Source organism: Apus apus, chromosome 19 (genome assembly GCF_020740795.1).
Source record: "Apus apus isolate bApuApu2 chromosome 19, bApuApu2.pri.cur, whole genome shotgun sequence".
Classification (NCBI taxonomy): Eukaryota; Metazoa; Chordata; class Aves; order Apodiformes; family Apodidae; genus Apus; species Apus apus.
This window is the reverse complement of record NC_067300.1, coordinates 8,354,338-8,375,687: the sequence shown is the minus strand read 5'-3', so window position 1 is coordinate 8,375,687 and position 21,350 is coordinate 8,354,338. Positions and strand designations below refer to the sequence as shown.

At 53.1% G+C, this 21,350-nt stretch overlaps 1 protein-coding gene across 1 annotated transcript in view; it reads right to left on the bottom strand.

Annotated features, from left to right (window-relative positions):
• The window catches only part of RXRA (retinoid X receptor alpha), a 109,961-nt gene that overhangs the window by 23,558 nt on the left and 65,053 nt on the right, over window positions 1-21,350 (bottom strand). Inside the window, exons 2-4 of the mRNA XM_051636814.1 lie at window positions 16,037-16,302; window positions 10,989-11,142; window positions 9,978-10,157 (exon numbers count right to left, since the gene is read on the bottom strand). Coding sequence (XP_051492774.1) covers window positions 9,978-10,157; window positions 10,989-11,142; window positions 16,037-16,302 — 600 coding nt within the window. The remainder of the gene's footprint in view (window positions 1-9,977; window positions 10,158-10,988; window positions 11,143-16,036; window positions 16,303-21,350) is intronic.

The window sequence follows — 21,350 nt, the reverse complement described above, 5'->3', positions numbered from 1 at the left end:
GGGAAACCACCGAGCGGTCCTGGCCTGGGAGAGCTGCTCTGTGTGTGCTCCCCTGGGAGCACGGCCAGGGATGCTCCTGCTCAGACCTTGCCTCCGCTGGGAAACTCCCCCTTCTGCAGAGGGAGAAGCCCTGGAAGCAAAACGGTTAAAGACACATGATGAACAGCAAAGGAAGCAACACCCTGGAGTCACCACAGGAGAGGGAAAAGGATAGGTGAGCTGACAGCCTAAGGGAACCCTAAAGAAAAATTAGTCAGTTTAAAGCACAAGTCCAGAGTTCAACCATCTTCTGAGCCTGCTAGTTCTGCATTTCCATGGAGGTCATGTCATGCTTCCTGTTCCCTGGTCCAGCAGTGATGCTAAAGGCTGTCACAAGGCTCCGTGGCAGGAGGGTGCTCCCGTGGGACTGGCGCTGGGAGCAGGAGCTCTATGCAAACCACCATCCCCTCCTTGTCTCTGGGCAACTTCTAAACAGACAGGAGAGACCTGTGTGGTAGGATTAACCTTGCCTGAAGCATGTCACACACTGACGAGTTAGTGTCTGAACACTGCATAGATAAAACAAGCTTATTAGATGCTAATAACATTATTATTAATGATCTCCCTTTGAAACCAGCACACAGGCTTTCCCTAAACCTGGAAAGCAGCTTTATGCAGACAGTTACACTGGTAACTATCTCTTTCTCAATCACCCTGTTACATACCCTAAGCCACACTTCTCCACACACCCTCATGTCCCACAGCACATTTTAGCCCAGGCTGGCTGAGAGCAGCTCCAGCAAGAGGAGTTTTCATCTCTGGCCATGAGAGACAATTCCCCAGACTTAGCCAGCTCTTTCTCGAGGACTGAAGGAGGCATTCAGTCACGTAAAAGGCCTGCTGGTTACCTCTCTGCTGAATCTGAAGCTGGTTATGTGAGGTTAAGAGAAAGCAGCAGGGGCACAGGTTTTGTTCCAGGGAAATGAGAGCTGCGTGAAACACAGCAAGGCTCCCCAGGCCAGCGGTGGGACCAGCTCCACGCCAAGTGCAAAAATAAAACCCAGAACACAAAACTTATTTCTTAACAAACAGGAAATTAAGACACATACTAAAAGAGTCCTACATGGACATTGATCCCATTAATCCAGCTCCACACCAGCAGGCAAAGGCCTGGGGCTGATTTCCACTGCTCGCCCTCCCCTCCCGGGGCAGCGCTGCCGTTCGCTGCACGTCAACAGTGCTCGGGCTCCTTCCACGTGAAAGCTGTTATGCAAAAAGCAAGAAGTTATTTTTTGCAAACTGCTCTTAAGTTTATGGGCTGCAGAGGCTCCCGAGGCCCACACAGCGTTTTCTGCTTGGTTGGCCAGAGCCAGGTAGGCTGCTGCTGTCAGAGCTCGGATTCGTGTCGTGGTTTTTGTCCATCTGGCTCTTGTCTGGCACGGATTCTTCTCTTCACTTTTTCAGGCCAACACAAAATCCTGCCTAAATTTCTTCCCCCACCCCTACTCCTGCTTTCTCAATCATCAAAAGGCTAGAAATTTTTGCTTAATGCCAACCATTCTTCAACAGCACAGATGCACCAAAACTCCTTTGGGCACATTAGAAGAGATAAAACACCTACTAAATAACAGAAAAGCCTCAGAGAAAGGCAAATCCCCAACAAATGGGATTTTATAAAATGACTTTAAATGCCAAAGATCTGATGCACAGTCACAGCAGGTCTCAAGGAGAACAGTGCAATGCAGAGTTTCTCACTCTGAGATCAACCACAGAAGGACATGAGCTCCACCAGCAAGGGCTGTTAATCTGGAGAACATCTTGCTCAGCCACCAGTGACTTAGCTGGATGCCAGGATTCATGGGAAAGTGTTACAGAGGTCTGAGGAGACAGTGGCTACTTAAAGCCTCAGACCTGCAAATCTCAGCCTTATCAAAACCAAGAGTCACAATCTTAGGGGTGAAGACTCAGATACAGGGTTCCAGAAGGGTGAATTTACATGTCCCCATGACAGCGTTTGCGAGTGATTAATCTGAACGCAGGTGATACCAACAATAGATGGAAGAGACAGATGAAATGAGATGACACATAGAAGTAGTTATTCCTACTGATCTGTGCTTTGTGCTGCTACACCAGGAGGAGGGTGCTGCTGCTCACTGGGGAGCTGGTCAGCAGAAAGCTGCCTCAGCCCAGCCTGCTCAGCCCCAGGACACCATAAAGACCTAGGACCTTAATTCTGCAGTCCACTCCTCACCCCCTTTGGGGATTAGTCAAGAAACCCACAGTGGAGGTAAAAAAAATTAAATTTCTCATATGGATTTGTTTTGGGAGTTGGGTTCCTTTGTGGCTTTTTAAATCTTTTTTTTTTAAAAAAAAAAAAAAGGGAAATACAAAGGTGGTAGCTGCATGGCAGCTTGTCTGGTAATATTGAAATGGGAATACCTTGTTCTTCTTGGCTTCCCAGAAGTCTTGTGGGCCGGGATGGATGGTGCTCCATCCCTGTAACACAGTAAAATTTAGAAACAAAGTTCATTATATCATTTGGTTCTTGTTGCTTCTGTTGGATTTTTGTTTTCCTTTAATGTAAGTTGCAAGCTCAAAGGGTAAACGTAAAAAAAACTAAGGGGTTCTGCAACTGGCTCCTCCAACCCAAATTCTCCCTTGTGGCACAATGAATATATATTTAAAAAATAAAAATTCTCAGCTTTGGAGAGGCCACAAGATACCTCACACATGATGCTTCAGAGGATTAGCAAGGACACAGTGTGGCAGTTCAGGGGAACAGACTCTGCTGTGGGTTCCCTTCTCTAGCTCATCATCCATGTCACCCTCCAACTGTGCCCTACTGCTTAGCTGGGTGGCTCAGGAGACAACCAGCTTCCCAACTGGACCTTGGGAAGAGGATTAAATGACAGAGTGCCTGTGATAACAAGGCAACGTGACCTACGAGGACCTTTCCAAACCTCAGTTGAGCTGTGTTGCTCTTACTGCAATAAGATGGTGATAATGAAATGAAGGAGAAGACATCCCCGCTGCTGTGGGCAGAGCTGCTGCTCACCAGGAGGGAAGGGCTGGTAGAGGCTCTGCTAGACCAACATGACCCTCCTGTCTTCCATCACACTCAATTAGAGAGTCAGCAGAAAGGCTCATTTGAACAAACTATGGGGATGGATGGATGGATGGATGGATGATGGATGGATGTGGGGAAGCCATGGAGGTAGAAGCCCATGTCCTTGTCCTTCCACCTCACCGCTCAGAAGATCCACTCTGAGGACCGTGCTATTCCAAACTATGCTGATTTTACTGGCCACGAGGGTGACACAGCATTTGATCAGTGGTGTGGGTCTCTTCATCTATCATGCAGGAGGCAAGCCAGGCAGATTGCTTGCTGCAACCCAGAACAGCCTCTCCTGCAAGGCAAAGCAGTCCCAGGCTGTCCTCACACCAGCCCCTTCTGCCGCGCTGTGTTTCCAGAGATGAGTTTCTCCACTCTCTCCTCTGTGGTGATGGCTGTGCCAATGTTTTCATTTTTCTTCAAGGAGACTCGTACAGTTGAGAGGTTTTCTAGTTTGATTTCCTTAACAGAAGGGAAGCATTTAAAGCTTGCAATCCACTTGAGGAGAAAAAAAAGATGTTGTAGCCAAAGAGCTGTGAGAGGCAGCCCCACCTCCTCCAGCTATGTCTCAGCCGAGCCAAGGACAGAAGCCTGTGTTTTCCATGGCACCTGGTGAAGACTCTCTCGTGTCATTCTGCTTGATTTGGCCTGTACGTGCCTAAGGCCACTTGCTGTCATTTTTCATCTCGCACTTCTCCAGCCCATCTGCACATCCCCAGGCCACGGTACAGCAAGATATGGAGCCCCATGTGTCAAGACCACTTCTAGGTGACCTCTCTCTCTTTAAGAATCAAAACGTCTCATCCTGTGGATTTCAGATGAGCCTCAGTTGCCTGGGTGTGAGGGCTGACGTGCAAAAAATGCCAAGATCCACCCTCTGCTGGTGTGCACATCAGCACCGGACACCTTGCCCTTGCTCGTGGTGCAGCATCTGATGGCTACATAAGCAGGCTTGAGCCCATTGCAAAGTGAGCAACCAACCTCACTCAGGTGCCCAAACCAACCAGGGTGGGTAGCTGCAGTTGAGTGGTGAGCTTTGTCACCAAGTCCCTGCTCTTTGAGATGTATGAACGCCCCAGAATCCCAATCCTCTGACAATAGTTCTTTCCTTTTTAAGCCTTGGGCTTGTGGAGAGAAACCTGATGCTGGGATCTGCAGCCTAATTAGATTAAAGGAAAAAAAACAACAACAAAAAAGACAGCCATCAAGTGCACGCTCTGTTTTAAAAGCCTGGTCAGAGATCCAACCTAGGCGCTTGCAACTGGGCCCCCCACTTGGCACAGCCATGCACCACGGGCACTGCCACACTCCGTGGGCACCAGTGTTTGTGCCCAAGGAATGTTAACAAGGGCAGGAAGAGGCACAAGGGGGACAGGATTTTCCACCGAGGCAGAGACTGAGAGCCCCGTGGGCAGGAGCATTGCAGGCTTGTTTGTTTGCTGGGAGAGAGCTGGAGGCTACAGCAGCTCCTAACTACCACTTACCCACTTAGCACACATGAGCGTTTGTTTCTGAGATGAAAATCCATCCTTCCAGCAACAATAGCATGGGTGACTGGCTGCGGTTTGTTTCTCTTCAGGGGGGAGGAGATGGAAGAATAACTCACTCCCACCAAAAATGGACTGAATGGGGTTTTTCTCTGAGGGACAGATCCAGGTCTGGAGCCCTTGGGCATGGGGAGCCCAGCACTGTGGGGGCAGGCACTGATGCTCAGCCCAGGTCTCGGGCAGTGGGAAAGCTGTGGATGAACAGAAGGTGCATTTTTGGCCTTGGCTCTCCTGTTCGTCTTAGCACTCTCTGATCCTCTCCCAGCTTCACCCTCTTTGCTCCTTGCCATTCCTCGGCAGATGCAGGGATCCACAAGGCACACAAGGACTATGATCCTTTCCAGACCACTACAACCTGGAAGCATTTTGAGGATGTGCCCCTGCATCACCAGGGCACACCACCCTCCTTCTGGAGAGCCCAGGGGCTCTGGTGGCCTTCAAGATCCAAACCTGCTCAGTCTCCTCTGAACCTACAAGTGGGTGGCTGCTTCATTTATGAAGTGCTGGGTGGAGGGTTATTGGGGATTTCTGTTTCACCAGCAGTGGAATTTATTAGGCTCTGCTGCCTTTTATGATGCTACATCTTAGCTGTGTATCATCAGCATCTTGAAGTGCTTAATGCCCGAGGTACCTGTTTATACCAAAAATGCCACAAGAGCTGAGGAAACTAATTCAGATGGTGTTTCTTCTGCTTTGCTTTCAAGTGCCTCCTTTTCTTTTCCTTTTTTCCAAAGATGCAGCTTTCTACTACTGCAAACAACCTCAGAGATACAAGAAAGAAATGGTGGCGTGTTCCCTAAGGTGTCAAATGAACACTGCACTTTTTTTAAGACAGGCAAAATACAGCCATGAGGATAGAAAAAACCCTGTAACTTCAGTGAAATGGGTGTGAAAAAGTCAATCCACATGGGGAACAGCTCGGGAAAACAACAGCAAAACTGGCTAGCTCACCTCACCCTCAAAAGCTGGACGTTGCAAAGTATAAGCAGACAAGCAACGTTGCTAAAGCAATGAGAGAGAATTATAAACCAAACCCTTTTTCTCAACCTAAAAGTATCCTTAAAAACAAAGAACAAGCCCAGCATCATTTAACCAGCTGGATTAAGGAGCAGCACTTTAAAAGGATATAAGAAACAAGCTCATTAAGCCGAAAGACATTTTCCATTCCAAAATTATTACTAAAAATACCCGTGCTCTTGAACTCTGCCCCTTCACTGGGGTATGGCCACTTGCCTGCTTTTATATTCACTTGGACAGCAGGTTGGAGACCTGAATTCCTGCTCTTTCTCCCCAGACTCCTCTTGCTCCTGTTGGTCCTGAGAGATGCTCCAGGAGCAGGGGCGGCCCCAGGGGGTGCAGGGGGGCTGCACAGCCATGGTGGGGGATCAGGCACAGCTCCATGATTGCTGTGGTAGTGCAGGAGCTGAGCTCCAAGTCACCCCGGGATAAAACAGGGGGAAACTTTGATCCCTCTGGACTAAGTGATTTATCTGAGCAGCTCCACAGGGACATGTGGAGGTCTCAGAGCTGCAGACGATGCTGCAAGCAAAACCCTCCCAGGTCCAATCCCTCAGCTTGACGGCAGTGCAAGCAAGAGGGGTAAAACCAGCCCTCAAACACAAGGGAAGTGGAAGAGTTATCTCAGGCTGTGAAGTTGAATGAGGCCTTGGAGTCAGGGATCAGGCATGCAACTGGACAGAAGATGTCCAGATCCTCAGAGCACGGCTCTGGATCATGTCATGGAGCCTGATGGAGCCAAGCTGCAGCCACACTGTACCCAGGCCACTGCTGTTAGGGCATCTGCACCTGGATTTACGAACGATCTTGGGGGCCAGTTATGCAGCCTGAGACACAGCTGCTGGGGGAGGACGGCCTTCTGGGCTCCAGATGGGCTCCCAGCTTTCCAGGCAGAGATGCATCAACACCCATCTCACCCGTTCAGCATCAAACGCTCCGCAGCGCCGGGGCTGCCGGCTCCAGCTCCACGAGTGGCAGCCCCCAGTAACAAACTGGGCAGCCCAGCATGTCCAGCAGAGACAACCTGGCTCGGGTGAGGAGCCACTGGTGTCCGGGGGCAGCGCTGGGGGAAGGAGAGAGGCCGGAGATGGAGCGGGGCCGGGCTGTGCTGGTTCCCAACGTCTGCTCCCTGTGAGCCGTCCAAGGGAGCCGCGGGAGCCTGGGAAAGGGCTCCTCGCTGGTATTTCCTGCTCGCTGTGCGATCCGGCAGCGCTGCCAGCAGTGGTGGGGCCGGGACCTCGTCACACAAGATAGAGACGTGCTGCAACACCAGGCCCTGGAGTTTGGAGTCTCCAATGACCCCCTTCACCTCCAAAGTTAACCCCAGCAAACGGCAGCGCAGGCAAGACGCCTTTACCCCAAGCCCCTCATGTTTACTCCCACCTCCTCACAAGACCTTTGACTCTCTTAACTCCAAGGCAGCTTCCACTTTTTCCCCTTTAAAATACACGGCTGCTGATCCACAGGCACCTTAGACCCTAATGAGTACCAGATCAAACAGAGGGAGTTATGCTTCTGGATGCAAACAGCCACCCCCACAATAAAATCCCTGCATTAGTCAAGATCCCTGATGGTAATCTTAATTTTGTTGACTATCCGGTATTTAGTGGGAGACAGTACAAAAAGCAAAGCCTCACACAGCTGGCAGTAAATCATAGGGGGAAAAAATGCTCCCAGTTGCTTATTTATTATAGCTGCAATATCTCAGAGTCCGTGAGGCTCATTCACCTTGGACACAGAGTCAGGATCTATCTTAGATGTTTTTAACAGGAAGCAGCAAGAAGGGATGCACACACCAGAAGGAATCTTCTGCTTCTGCAAGCTCTCCCCCATTTAAGGCAAGATCCCAGATACCTGATTGCAAAAGCAAAGCCTCACAGCCCTGAAGCAAGTCCTTGTGCTTCCAGCAGCAGCCCACAGCCACCCCTGCCTCCCTCCTCCATGGGCCAGGCTCCTCCCCAGAACACATGGTCAAGGTCCATCACTCCAGGTTTACTCTTGGCATGTTCACCTGGAGACTCTTCAAGTGTTAGGATCAAAGCCTTCCACAGCTCCATCAGCTGCCCAAGAGGCACTGTTGATTTTACTCCTTTCAGCCAACTTCTTAGCAACATAAGAGACCCTTTCCTTGTACCCTTCCAGCTCAGGTTTTTGGGCACAAATGTGACCCTCACCTCTTGTCTTCCCAGCATCCCTCTGCAAGCCACAGCCACCACAAAGGATGTCTTTAAAAGCTATTCTCCTACCAGAGCTACAGTACTGAATTTTGAGGGATTCACTCTACTTCTGTGACATACAAATACCTTTGGGCTACAGGAGAGATACTTCCCCAGTAGGAATCTGCTATGTCTTTATGTAGCTATAAACTATGTCTCCAGAGTGAGGTATTTTTTAGGGAAACAAGGCCCATTACACTGGCTCTGTTACTTAAAAGATGCAACAGTTTACACTAGAGGATAAAAAGCCAGCTATGTTCTAAGTGGGTATTTAGGCAAAAGGAAACAGCAATGCAGGACTTAGCCCAAAACTGTTCCTCAAAACAGAAGTGGTGTGGAGGCAGCAGGACTGGCTTAAGAACAAGGCTCTGGTTGGCAAAGGAGATGGGCAGCAGCAGTGAGCTGGGATGGATGCAATGGGAAGGAGAACTTTTTCTGACAGATCAGGTGAGTATCACATGAGAAACTCAAGAGCTGCTCAAAACCAAAGCTTAGTGAGATCCAACTTCTCACTTTCAGGTCTAGGACAATGCCAGGATATCTTCAAACCTGCCGAGTTAGGCTTATAACAAGAGAGAGCTTTAGATGGGCATCAGGGGAGTTATTCCAGCTTTCCCTACATGGGGGTCATACCCCAAACATCTACTGACAGCCAAGGCACCAGCTCTCTGCCTCTCTTTGAAGCTCTCCTCATGCAGTGCCAGCATCAGAAGATCAGCCAGCACTGCCTGAGTGCACTTCTAGAGTTACCACGATCCCATCTGTCACACTTTTAAATAATTGGCTGATCGTTATGAATTCATTTGGTATTCATTGTGATAATGTTAATCAAGATGAATTAATAGAGTCCTCATACTGTACGTGCTCCCTGGGGAATTCTGCCACCATTTAGAAGTTAATTAATGGACCTGTAATTTTAGTGGAGCTGCCCTTGCAATCACCGTTAGCGGTAGGTACGAAGCAGGTACCTGGTCATGGGATGTCAGTGCAGGCTCCAGAGTTAGAGAATTTCTGCTGCTATTGCCTTTTGGCTGAGATGTTCTTGGGGGTCTGAGTCTCCAGTTGCCCATGCAAGGCTCTGGAGGCAATGTCAGGGTCATGATATGCTCCACATCTACCTACACCTGTGTTTCTCCCGAGAAGCACGTGCTGCTGCTAAACACACAGGAGGCTTCTTTCTAGTCACTTGAGTCTGCTGGGGCTGGAGATGAGACTCTCCTCCCTCCATTTCCTCCTCCTGCCCCACATCTCCCATGGGATCCAGCACACTCTGTGGGTCTGCCCACCTGCCAGGCAGCAAGGGCAATGCCAGCCCCTGGAACACACAGCCCCACGCAGGCACTGCACCACTCCTCTTCAGAGGCATTTCCTGAAAGTCTTTATCTCCCCCGTTCAGACTAAAGCTTTCCTCCTTCCCACCAAGCTGGAAATGATGCAAACCGGACAAGAAAGACAGAAGGCAAGGAAAGGTCAGTGCACGAGGAGCTAGGAGACCCTGCAACTGCTCCATGGCCATGGCTCCAAGGTACAGTTTTTAGAAATTAGCCCATGTCCCCTGCACAGCTCCAGTTCTCCAGGATGCAACATTCCATGTTGCATGCAGAAAGAAAGGTCAGACCAACTGGCAGCACTTGTCACCCAAAACACACTCAATCCCAACAGCTCTCACACCTCTGTTTTATGGAACTCTGGAAGGAGTTATCCCAACATTTGGCTGCCAGTGCTGAACAGGGAGTGCAAGCTCGAGGGCAGCAAACCACCTCACGAGCACCGTCTGTTTTCACTGCCCCCCTGCTCCCTGGTGCTGTGCCTGGTGCCTCTGGGCACTGGCTCATTTCCTGATGTGCACCCATCCATCACCCAGGTACCACGCTGGGACTTTGCCCTGTTTTGGAGGCCTTGGCTGTGGCACAAAAGCAAAACTTAAACAAGACACCCAACATTTTTGGCACCCCAGCACAGGCAGCCCTTGGTGAGGCTTATGCTGGCTCTGGTGCTCGCGGTGCTGCCACGTTGCCAACAGGCAGGAGCCTGCTGGAGCCTCCTAATGAAGAAAAGGTGCCTGCAGCACCCGTGGGTGCTCGGGCTGGGCTATCTCTGCCTCACCTTCTCGCTTCATCCCCATGGCAAGACACTTCTGGTAGCGGCAGTACTGGCAGCGGTTGCGCTGGCGCTTGTCGATCAAGCAGTCCTTGTTGTCCCGGCAGGTGTAGGTGAGGTCCTTCCGCACCGTGCGCTTGAAGAAGCCTTTGCAGCCCTCACAGCTGTAAACCCCGTAATGTTTACCTGCAGGGGGGGATGTGACTCGGGTTAAAAGGACTGACGACTGTCCTGGGTGTCCCCAGTTCCCCCACTCTTTGCTCTCCCTCCCCACAAAGACCGTCAGGTCTTCTCAGGGTCTCTCCTGGCTATGTCTGGGGGCGGCAGGTTTCTCGGAGCAAGAGCTGAAGAGCAGTGGCTTTGCCTTGACTGTCTTCCAGGATGCCCTCCATGGGCTACAACCTGCCTTATACCCAGGAAAGGCCCAGGGTGATCCCCTGTGACCCATCAGGACTCTATGCCAGAGACGTGGGACTCAATCTGCTCTGTACCACATGGCCAACCTCCTCTTCCAGGCCTGGAGCCCGATCAGCACAGGAGGTATCCCTATGGACTCCACCAACTAGGCAGTCACAGAGTAAAAAGCTTTTAAAACACCATGAGAATAAAGGGAATTAGCACATCTTTACCCTCCACAAGTGGGGGGACTCTGTGTGAAGCACATCTTTATATCTGGCGCTATGTGACAAGACCCCCGCGGCTCAAAGGATGGGTAGAGAGACAGACACTCATTATTGCCTTGCCTTCTGTGTGGCTGCACTGCCAGTATCAAGGCTGGGGATATAACCCCACCACTCAGCAGAGACCTCGGGTCTCCTGGCTTGGGTCACAGCCTGCCCCAGGCCAGGTGGGCTGGAGATGGATGGTCAAGAAGGAATTTTTCATCGCCTGATGGACAGTCCCAGGCTGTGTTCGCTGTGCTGCGGGAGCTGGGGAGCCACACAAACCCAGGCCACACTCTCCCAGGGGACCCACATGCCACTGTGAGCCCATTCCCAGGGCAGGCACCAGCCTTACCTGAAGATCTGTCCCCACAGATGGCACATATGTGCTTGGTGAAGGAGGCCATCGTTCCTGAGGGATGTGCTGGCACTTTGAGGACTCCATTGAGCCCCAGGGGTGGCTTAATGTCTTCTGAGCTGCTGCTGACGGGGTTCATGGGCGAGTTGAGCTGTCAAGACAGAAGCACAGCACTCACTGGGGAGCCAAGGTGATGCAGGGCTGAGCCAGCTGCGTACCATGGCTCATGTCACTCAGACACGGGGCAGGAGGGCCAGGCAGGGGACAAGCTTCTAATGGGACAACTGCCACTTAAATCACCCACCTAGAGGAGGATTTAAGAACGTGAGCCCGGACACCAAAGGCTCATGTGCTGCCCCAGCCTAAAAGCAGGGGGGGCTCTGGGCTGGCAGCAGGATGCCACCAGGTCTCACTGCTGGCATCAGGGCAGAGGGAGCAGGGACACAACCGATCCCCCTTGCAATACCAGGAGCCACACAGGGCTCACACCACCACCCCATGAAGGATACTCCTGCATGATTGAAGGGGAAGGGGAGTTCCTCCTGCACCCCCAGACCCAGGCCCACAGAACAGCCCCTTGGCCAGGTGCTCACAAGCCACCCTGGCTTCACGTCGCCTCGGGATGTGGAGCAGGGAAGATGATTCACAGCGATGGCTCGTGGGAGAGCCGAGCTGGGAGCGAGTGCCTGCACGGATGATGAAGGCCAGGACACTCATGCTTTAGCTCTGCAATTTATAGATATTCTTTTAGCATTATCTCTCCAAAGGAAAGCTTCATGGCAAATAAATAGAACCCAGATGCTGAGGCCTGGCTTTCAGAGCTGGCTTGGGTGGGACACTCCTCCGCAACTTCCAGCACCCTCTCCACATGCTTCTCCTTGCTTCCCCAGCCAGCTCAGTCCCTAAAAGTCAGTGGAGAAAGAGGAGAATTGGGTGAAATTTGGGTGCTGGCATGGCCCTGTGGCACTGGTATTGAGTGAAAGATTCGTGGGCTGGTGACCACATCACCCTGTGCAGCAGGGCAGGGCTGTTATCCCCCATGCGCAGACAGAAACTAAGGCATCAAGATGTAAGAACAACCCATCTCGATAAGGGAGAAAGAGGCTCACAGCAACCCTGCCCAGCCCAGGGCAGGTTGGAGGATGGGGGTGGACAGAGGAGCCAGGCTGGGACAGCTCAGGATGCAGCACTGGCCAGGAACACAGCGGCTGCCCTCCTGGGGACCAGCCTGCCAGGACTGTTGCACAACCTCTGTCCCTGCCAACTTCTAAATCCAGGTTAGATACACAGGATTTGTGCTTCGGTTTCTTGTGTTTCTCTTCCCTAATAGAGACACTCAGCAATTGCACTCGTCACAAATTAATTCAAGGAAGTCCCAGGGCTTGTGATCTGTCAATTAGAGAAGCACAGCCATTCTTCTGGCTTTAAACTCTCCAGGCTGGTGGGGAATACTTGGCAGGCAGATGACTGATAACCACAGAACAGAGCAAGGTAAACCCACCCTGGAGAAATGTGATGGATCTGTCTCCCTCTCCCGCCCTGCCTGTGCCAGCTGATGAATGAAAGGCAGCCAAGACCTGGTGCCGCCAAGGGAGATGCTCCTGGGATTTAGCTGCTGCTCAGTTCTGCTGTAACAGGGCCAAGGGGAGGGACAAGCAAGTCCCCAGGCAGCAGCATCTCTCTTTGGGACCTGCAGGTCCCCAAAGCAGAGCTTCTCTGTGACACCCTGCGAGCAGAGGCTGCTGGCACTGCAGCCACAAATCCCTCCACAGCTTCAGGGTCACAGGCAATTCCTCCCAGTGCACTTTTTGGGAAATGGAGCCATTTGCCAGGTGCAGGAGGTGGCTACAGCTCGTGCTGTGTGGTGCCATCAGCCACTGCCCCATGGGAGCAAGGGCAGAAGCCATCAGCTGCCTGCTGAAAATGCCTTTTGCCACCACCTTCCCCAGCACTCTGTGGGGTCCCCCAACAGCATCTGGGAGTGATGATGGGCAGACCAAGATGAGGTCATTCTTGCACCAGCCCAGACGGGTGGGGGGTCCCACTGCTCTCCACTGTCCTGTGCATCAGCAGGACACCCCAGGGAGCTGAGTCAGCCCTGGGCTGGGCTGGGGGAAGTCATTGGTTCCTCTCACAGCTCCAGCCCGAAACCTCAGCACAGGCACCACGTGCAGCCTGGGGTTCCCACACCGCCCCGGCGCCCCGCGCCTTCCCCTCCTGAAACCGGCAGCACGTGCAGGCAGGGAGGAGGCAGGCAGGGAGGAGGAAGGCAGGGAGGAGGAAGGCAGGGAGGAGGAAGGCAGGGAGGAGGAAGGCAGGGAGGAGGAAGGCAGGGAGGCAGCAGCCCCCCTGCCTTGACAGCACAACCCCAGCTCAGCAAGTGAGCGGAGAACTGTTGCTCCGTTTCCCCAGTGACACTGGGACTCCTCGGCTCCTCTCCCTTCCCTGTTCAGTTCATTGCACCAGGGACCAAATCCTGTCCCTTCTGGCAAGCAGAGCTTTATTTCTCCTCCCATCCAAAGCAAAAACAACAACCCTTCTCCAGTCCCCCAGACACCCTTACAAAGAGCACTGTGCAAAGGCAGAAAGCAGCTCTGGAAAAGCCTAATCCTGCGTCTGATCTCTCCCCGCTCGGCCCCAGGCGCCCCAGTCTGTTGGCAGTGATGCCCTGGGTGGCTGCTGGCACTGCACAACCCTGCCAGCCATGTGGAAACTCCCTCCCGTTCAGCTCTTACAGAAAATCCTGCTTATTTTCCTTTTTTTTTACCCCAGAATCTTTAGGTAAGAGGGCTTAAATATGTGTTAAACCCCAGTAAGCAGCAGAGCTGCTGGGTCCAGCCTCCTGGTCTGGCTGAGACCTTGCCCAACATCCCTGCTTTCAGCCAGCTCCTGCTCCCCACATCTCACACCCTGCCCAGCTCAGCACCAGCATCCCCTCCTCAAGGGGTCTGAGACCCTGTGACAGGACACCCTGCCTTGTGCTCTGATTTTGGAGCTATGTTTGGAAGAAGCAGTGTGAGGTCCCAGAAAGTGCCCAGTGCCGGAGGGAGGGCACTGGGAGAGCTCTGAACATCCTACAGCACTGGTGCCAAAGGGTTGCTGGCTCTTTGCCTCTGCTGGACCCAACTGGAGAGGGAAAGTGCTCCAGCTTTCAAGAGCCTGCTGGCTCCTTCCCACAGCAGTGCCAGCAGGAGCTGGGGCAGAGGGGACCCACCCCACAGGACCCGCTGCACCTTGCCCGCCCTGTGCCCTTCTGCTCTGCTGGCTTTCCAGAGGCGACGAGGCATGGCCTGATGGCAAGTGGCATCTGCCATCTGATTCAAACCACCTTCCATCAGTGCCATCCCCACCCGGCAACAGGGGCCACACGCCTCATTACCCCCAGTGCTTTGCCGAGCAGTGCAGTGGAGCAGGGGGCTGTGCTGGCCTTCAAGCACCCACCCGGCACCCTCCTCCTTCCCTCTTCCCCTCCTCCTTCTCCCTCTCCTCCATGGGTCCTTCTCCTCCTCCTTCTTCTCCTCCACGGTCCAGGTAGGCACCTCCATCCACTGCAGGGAAGGGGACCTAAAGCACCCAGACAGGGAACAGATGGCAGGAGCCATTAGGCTAAAGACCTCCTAACTGTCACCTCTAGGAAAACCACTTCAGACGAGTCCCTGAGCAAAGGACTGAGATGGCTGGAGCCACGGCGCTGCCTCCTTGCTCCCCAGCACCACCTGACCACACTCTCAATTCCCCTTTCTGCCCGTGGCTCTGCTTTATTTCATTTCCCCTGGCTCGCCAGTCCCCAGAGCAAATCATGCCTTGCAAATGAAGCTGGGGGTGCACGGCCCCTTCCCTCTTTCCTCCCCGGCTTGTGGCTCACCCCTGCGTTGCTTCACATCCCCCTTCCCACTCCTTCCCGACCATGTTGGTGCTCTCACTGCTAATTTTGCTCTGGCTGCCTGTTCCCAGGCACCGTTTCAGTTCCCCTTCCCTCAGCCATGGGATGGGAGAAGACATGTTCACCCTACTCTATTTCCAGGGAGTAGGACCTGGCCAGACAAGCTGCACTGGGCCATGAGGTGCAGGTCCCCACACATCTATGAGGGTCACGAGCCACATCCCTCATGGGAGAAGCCCATCAAAAGGCAAGTGAAGCTGCTGCAACTCAAGCCAGCAGGAGGATGTCCCTGGAGACAGGACTCAGCACAACCCCCTTCCAACCTCGGGTAGAAAGACCTGTTATCTCTGGAAATAAATCAAGCCAATATTTAAAAATAAAGGTGCTGGCAGGTGCTCGACTCCCAGAGAGGGCCTGGAATAAATAAACCTGCAGCGAGTGGCAGGTGGTGGCCAATTCCTTAATCTGCCCTTTTACTAAACATACACCGTGCGAGCAGCCAGCAACAGGTGGCAGGGGCTGCTCAGCGCCTCCATCTTGCTATTTTTAAAAAGAGCTTATCTCGCTGGGTTGGGGGGTATAATCTTCAGGCAGCCAACAGCAGTCCTTCCCCTGCCAGGAGAAAGCAGCCCCGTGGGCGAGGGGCAGGGGACACCTTGGCACACACCATGGGGACTGAAGGGGATGTGCTGGTACCCAGGGAGGGGACAGGACCACTCAGGAGAGAAGCACGGGGTGCAGACAAGACCTCGGGTGGCTCCAGCTCCTGCCAGAGCTGTGCCAGCCCCCAGGTGACCCCAGGGTAGTCCCTGCTCCCTGAAACTTTCACCCTCAGCCTGGGGATGCACAGGGAGGAGACAAGCGATGGGAGATGGTGTGATTTGGTTGTGCTGGTCCCCCATAGCTCACTCAGGACAGCCCCAAAGGTGGCTGCAGACACCCAGCTCTGGCCAGAGGAGCAGGATGCCTCCTGCTTAGCTTCCCACTCGAGCTTCTGCTTTTTTTTGCCAGCCTTTGGCAGCCGCCTGCAATGGGGTTTATCTCCCTGTGCTTGCGGGGCCAGTGCAGCTGCCTGTGAGCCTGGTCTGGACCAGAAAACCATGGAGGTGGCTTCTCCCCAGCTAAAGAGGCAGCAGTGATGTCCCCATCACCTCCCCCTTACCTGAGGGCTGCTGGTGCCGAATCCCAGGCTGGGGGTGGAGGGGACGGACATTGAGTGCGGGCCCATGGGGGAGCTGATGACAGAGAAGGGAGGTCCCATGCCGTTGATGGGCGAGCTCAGGGTGCTGATGGGTGAGTGGAGCTGGCCCGGGGAGCCCAGTGAGGAGCCGATGCCTGGCCCGATGGATGGATGGAGGGATGGGGTGGCCATGGGCCCCCGGCTCGTGGGAGAGTTCAGGGACGTGGAATTGACTTGGTTGGAGAAATCTGTAAGAGAAGAAAGAGAAATGAGGCTGAGTCTTTGGTCTAGGACAGGCTCTGACACATTGCCTCAGCAAGCCCTGAGCAACAGCCCCTGCTCCTTGCCCTGCCAAGGGGCTGCTTTTCAAACAGCCCTCCAAATTCCCAATGCATCCTCCATCTTTCAAAACCACCTTCTGCTGGAGCAGCTACGCAGGCGTTAAGACAGGCATGGAGAGCTTTTCCACCTGAGGGCCAGCTGGCACTGCCCTCACCTGCTGTACCCCAGCTCTAACCTCTGCCACAGAGGCAGCATCGCTGGTCCTGCTGGTCCAGGGTGGAACCCCCCCCCCATGGGAAGGGACAGACACCCTCCATGCTGCTGGGTAATGCAGATTTATGGTGGCATGGCAAGGCCAGGCCCTGCCTGGGGAGCTTGGAGCAGGGTGGTTTGATGGTGGGAGTGTGTTTGTGCATTGCACGCGTGGTTTGTGTGTCCATCCAGAGCACCAGTGTGCGATGGGGAAGTCAACAGGAGGAACACAGGCTGCCTGCTGCCAGGGCGCTGGGGGCAGCTTCTGCAGGCAGCAGGGATAGGGAATGCCTGCCTGCACCCCCTGTCCCGGGAGAGGAGGGGGAGGGAGGTGGGGGCGGGAAGGCAGGGGTTAAAAATAGATTCTCCCAAGAGGAGACCTGGAGCCATTCCTGGCACATTTCCTCCCCATCCTGTCACTCAGCTTGCAAAACAATCCTGCTCGAGGAAGGGGTTGGCTGGGGGCCCCCGGGGGGGCAGCGAGGAGCTGCTGGATGGTGTCAGGGGCTCCCCAGCACCCACAGCGCTGTCAGGGTTCCAGTGCTGCTCCCAGAGTCCAACCACTGCACCCCCTGTGGGGACCCCCAAGGGTTTCCCCACACAGAGGCACTGCCAGCCGTGCTGTCGTGACACCCAGAGCCCCCCACGGCGCGTGTCCCCCTGCAGAGCCCAGCTGTCCCCAGCACTCCCATGTGCCTTCCCCTGCCGCAGGCGTAACAGGATTACACACGTCACGGGAAAGGCTCACTCCCTGCATGGATAATTCCTTAAACTCCCAGACAAGAGCGAGAAACGGGATCCCTGGGGCAGGGGGCAAAGAAGGGGTATGGGCTTGGATGTAAAAACAGGGATTAGGCTCCAGGGCTGGGATATCGCCAGCTCCTTCTGCCAGGCCCTCTGCTCCCCTCCGAGACAGGTAGAGGGGACATGTCCCCAGACCCTGTGCTCCAGCCAGGTGACACTATCAGGGCTGAAAAGAGTCTGAGTGCAGGCCCTGGCAGGCATCTCTGTGGCAGGAACAAGCATCCCTGTCCCTGGGGACATCAGCTCTCACAGGATGTTGATATAAAACAACCGGCGGCCAGTGACATGTGGGCGGCACAACAGGAACCCCGGGAAATTCCTCGAGGCTTCGGGGTCTGCTCCTGGAGTTTAGCAGGACTGTGCTTCCCCGCTCTCTGCTTTTTGCCGACTTTGGCTGGGAGGAGAAGCAGGGCTACGGGGACCCGAGATGTGCCCCTGTCACCATCCATGGTCTGGGGGAAAAGGCAGGAGCTCGTTCTGCAGCAGCGTGTGTCCGGGCATGGGGTCCCAAGGACCCCCAGAGACACCCGCTAGGAAACGAGATGGGTGGACACCATCCAAGGATGCTCTGGATCCCCTGGCCAGGGGAAACAGGCACTTGACCTGCTGGCAAAGGGAAGGCAATGGAGCACAGTCCTTCTTTTTATAAGATCCTGAACAGTTAAGGCAGGAGAGGTCATAGGCAGGTTACTGGCGACCGGCCCATGCCTACTCCAGCATGCCAGAAAGCAAAGCACGTGCAGGGCCAACACCTCTCCCAAAACACCCATCCCTGGGGTACCACAGGAGCTCCCCATTCCCGGGTGTCCTGCACCCCCAAGCTGGCTCCCCTCACCCATCCTGTTTACACACTTCACCCTCCCAGGAGACACGATCCCCGGCACCCAGTGAGGAACTGGGCGTGTGTGGTAGGGCTGGTCTGGAGAAAATAATTCAGGCAACAACAGCAAAAAGGAGACAAGATGAGGACTAACCTCGCATTGAAGAGGCCTGTCGGGGAGAAGCATGTGCAGACAACGGACACATTGGGTGTGTTTTCACCCCAAAACCTTGGCCAAACACTCTGAAATCTGAACCAGATCTGAACTCCTTCAGAATGTCATGCCTCCAAGCCCAGTTCAAAGCAACCCCTTGGACACAGAGAAGTTTCCACTCCTCATCCAAATGCTTCCTCCTCATCAGCCCAAAACAACCGACCAACAAATTTTAAAAAGCGTTTTGGGGTTGCTTTTTTCTTAGCAAAATCAAGAATCCACCTTGGGTAACTCTCTGCAGATGCTGCCAACACAGCTGGAGGGGGAACACTCCCAGTGAGAAGATGCATTTGGGGAAAATAATGACTTGAGGTGAAGAGACGGGGATATGGAGCTGGACATGGGAAGCCCACACTCCTCACTCATCACAAGCATCCCAAAGGACCTTGGATGTTGAAGGAGGACTAGAAAAAAATAAATTTAATAAGGAAAAAAAGCCTAGATTGAGGAAACATCCTTAACAAAAACAAATACACCCCCAAACTGCTGGACACTGCTTGGACTGCAGGAAACGGGAGATATTTTCCCAAATGCCTTCTCAGTTCAAGCAGTGTGAGACTGTTCATTTTTCTTGCGTAATTTTGCCATTTCAAGCCATTGCGTGTGACTATCTCTTGACCAAAATAAACTCTGTGCCTGTTTCTAAATTAAAAAAATAATAATCAAAAAAATAATAATAAAAAAAGTCGTTCTCAAAGCATTTCCCCTCTTGCCGCACCCAAAAATTGCAGCTATTTTCTCTGTGTGTCCTTTGTTTAAACACAACAGCCTCTATATATCTTCGAAGATGCCCCATGGCAGTCGGGAGGTTGGAAACGAGAGCTCTTCAGCAGCTGAAGAATTTGCAATGAAGCTCTTTTTCTTCCTCCAAACTACGAACCCGCGAGCCACAACATTTGGATGGGAATTTTTCCCCAAGAATAAGCCATTTAGGGCAGGGCCACACCATCCACCTCAAGCCACGGAGCTCTGTGCCTGTCCAGAGCCCTGTGCGTGCCTTCAGCTCTCCTCGGCGGCAGAGGAACAGGCTGCAGCTGAAACCACCGTGATCTGGCCTCAAGATAAGGAGCCCAAGTCTTGTTTTTCTGGCACGGTGCTCATTTCTGCCCTTGCCTCCAGCAGATACCTGTCTTGGCAAGATCTCTGTTGGATGCTGTCATCCCTGCTCCACTGGTGGGGAAACTGAGGCACGACAGCAGCTCCACTACCAGACACGGATGGCACAAGTGACCTTCACCAACGTAATGCAGGAAATCAGAGCCAAAGCTGGGAATAGATCCCAGGTATTGCAAGATCCAGGCTAGCATCTCAACTGCTAAATCAACCTTCCCCATATTTTTTTCTCCCTCCTGGCTCTGTGACAGCACTTTTTCACTATTACTCATTTTCATTAAAGGAAGAAAACATTTTTCATAAAACACATTTCCCTCTTCTCACCTGGCTGCATCAGACACTCAGACAAGTACCAAATGTCCCTGGGCAGCTTCACTGCTATTTCCTATCCCCATGGCATTCTTGGGGCCAACTGCAGAAACCTCCAGTTTGGATCAGCAACACCCATGTCAGGCTGTGGCCTGGACAGGCAGGTTATCCCCCCTGGGAGCTGTGGTTGGTGAAAGCATCAAACCACCCCCCAGCCCTCGCAATACCTTCCTGCCACATTTTATCACCCAGTGCACGGGCCTCTCCTCGTAACAGCTTTTGCTGATAATGCAATACCAAAGAGGGCTTTGATTTTAACATCTCGAGACCACAAAACGTCCCAGAGCAGAACCAATTACAACAGCACAGAGGTACTTTTTTTTTTCCTTTTCCCCCGGGATAGCTCATTTGTACCAGAATAAACTGTACCAGCATAAGCTTTCGCCAGAATAATCTTCATTTATGCTTAAGAGGCTTTGCCAGTAAAACTACAGTGACCTAGCTCTGCTGGAAAACCTTTTCTCTCCTATCCAGGGAGTTTACTCAGCAGCTCGGTGGCTCGGCAGTCGGCTTCTGAGAGAGGGGAAGTTTAAAAAAAATAGATCTCAGGGCACAAACAGACTCCTGGAGCCACAATTCTCTGCAGCTGAGGAGGGTTCCAGCCCCAGGGTACAACCAAACAGTCCATCCGAGTGGGACCAGAGAGGTCTGTAGGCACCCCAGAGCTCCAGGGAGCTAGCACAGTGCAAGCACCCCAGGGTACAAGCACCCCAGGGTACAATGCACCCACATCACCAGCACCCCACACACCCAGCCCCGACGCCAGCCAAGATCTGGAAAGCTGCCCACACCCCTCCCCACTTCCGCTTTTCTTTCTTCTCTCTCTCTCTTTTTCTTTTTTTTCTCAGCACCTCTTCCTCCTTAATCAGAAAGCAGATCAATTCTGGGTATGAAACAGCAGGAAATCCTAAATTCAGGTTGCCACTCCCTTCCTTAAGTCAGCCCTCCACGTTAGGGCTGTGGGGCCACGTTTGGAGGGGCTGGGGACCAGCAGCTGAGATCAGGCTTTTGGAAATCTCCTCCTGCTCTGCTATCAAGGGCCACTTTGGTGTTGACCAGATTGAGGCCTCTGACACCCAAATGCACGTGAATCTGCCCAGAAATGCAGGGCACTGAGAGCACTGTTCCTTCTTTCAGTGCCTCTGCATGTGCTGAGTTTTCCAAAATAAACTTGGTAGTGAGAATCACTGTCCATTTGCTGATATTGCTCAAAAGTAGCACAGCAATCTCTTCAGGTGGTTTCCATCCAAGGAATCTCAAAAGATGGAGGTTTCCACCTCTTCACCTTCCCCAGCACAACAATCCAAGCCACCAGTGACAAAGAGCCTGCACTCTCCTACAAAGGGGGATGCTGAGAGCAACAGGCAGGCAGCAAACCCAGGCAGGACATGAGGGTTTGAGCACAGTTTTTATGTGAAAATTGCCATGGGAATATGGTGACC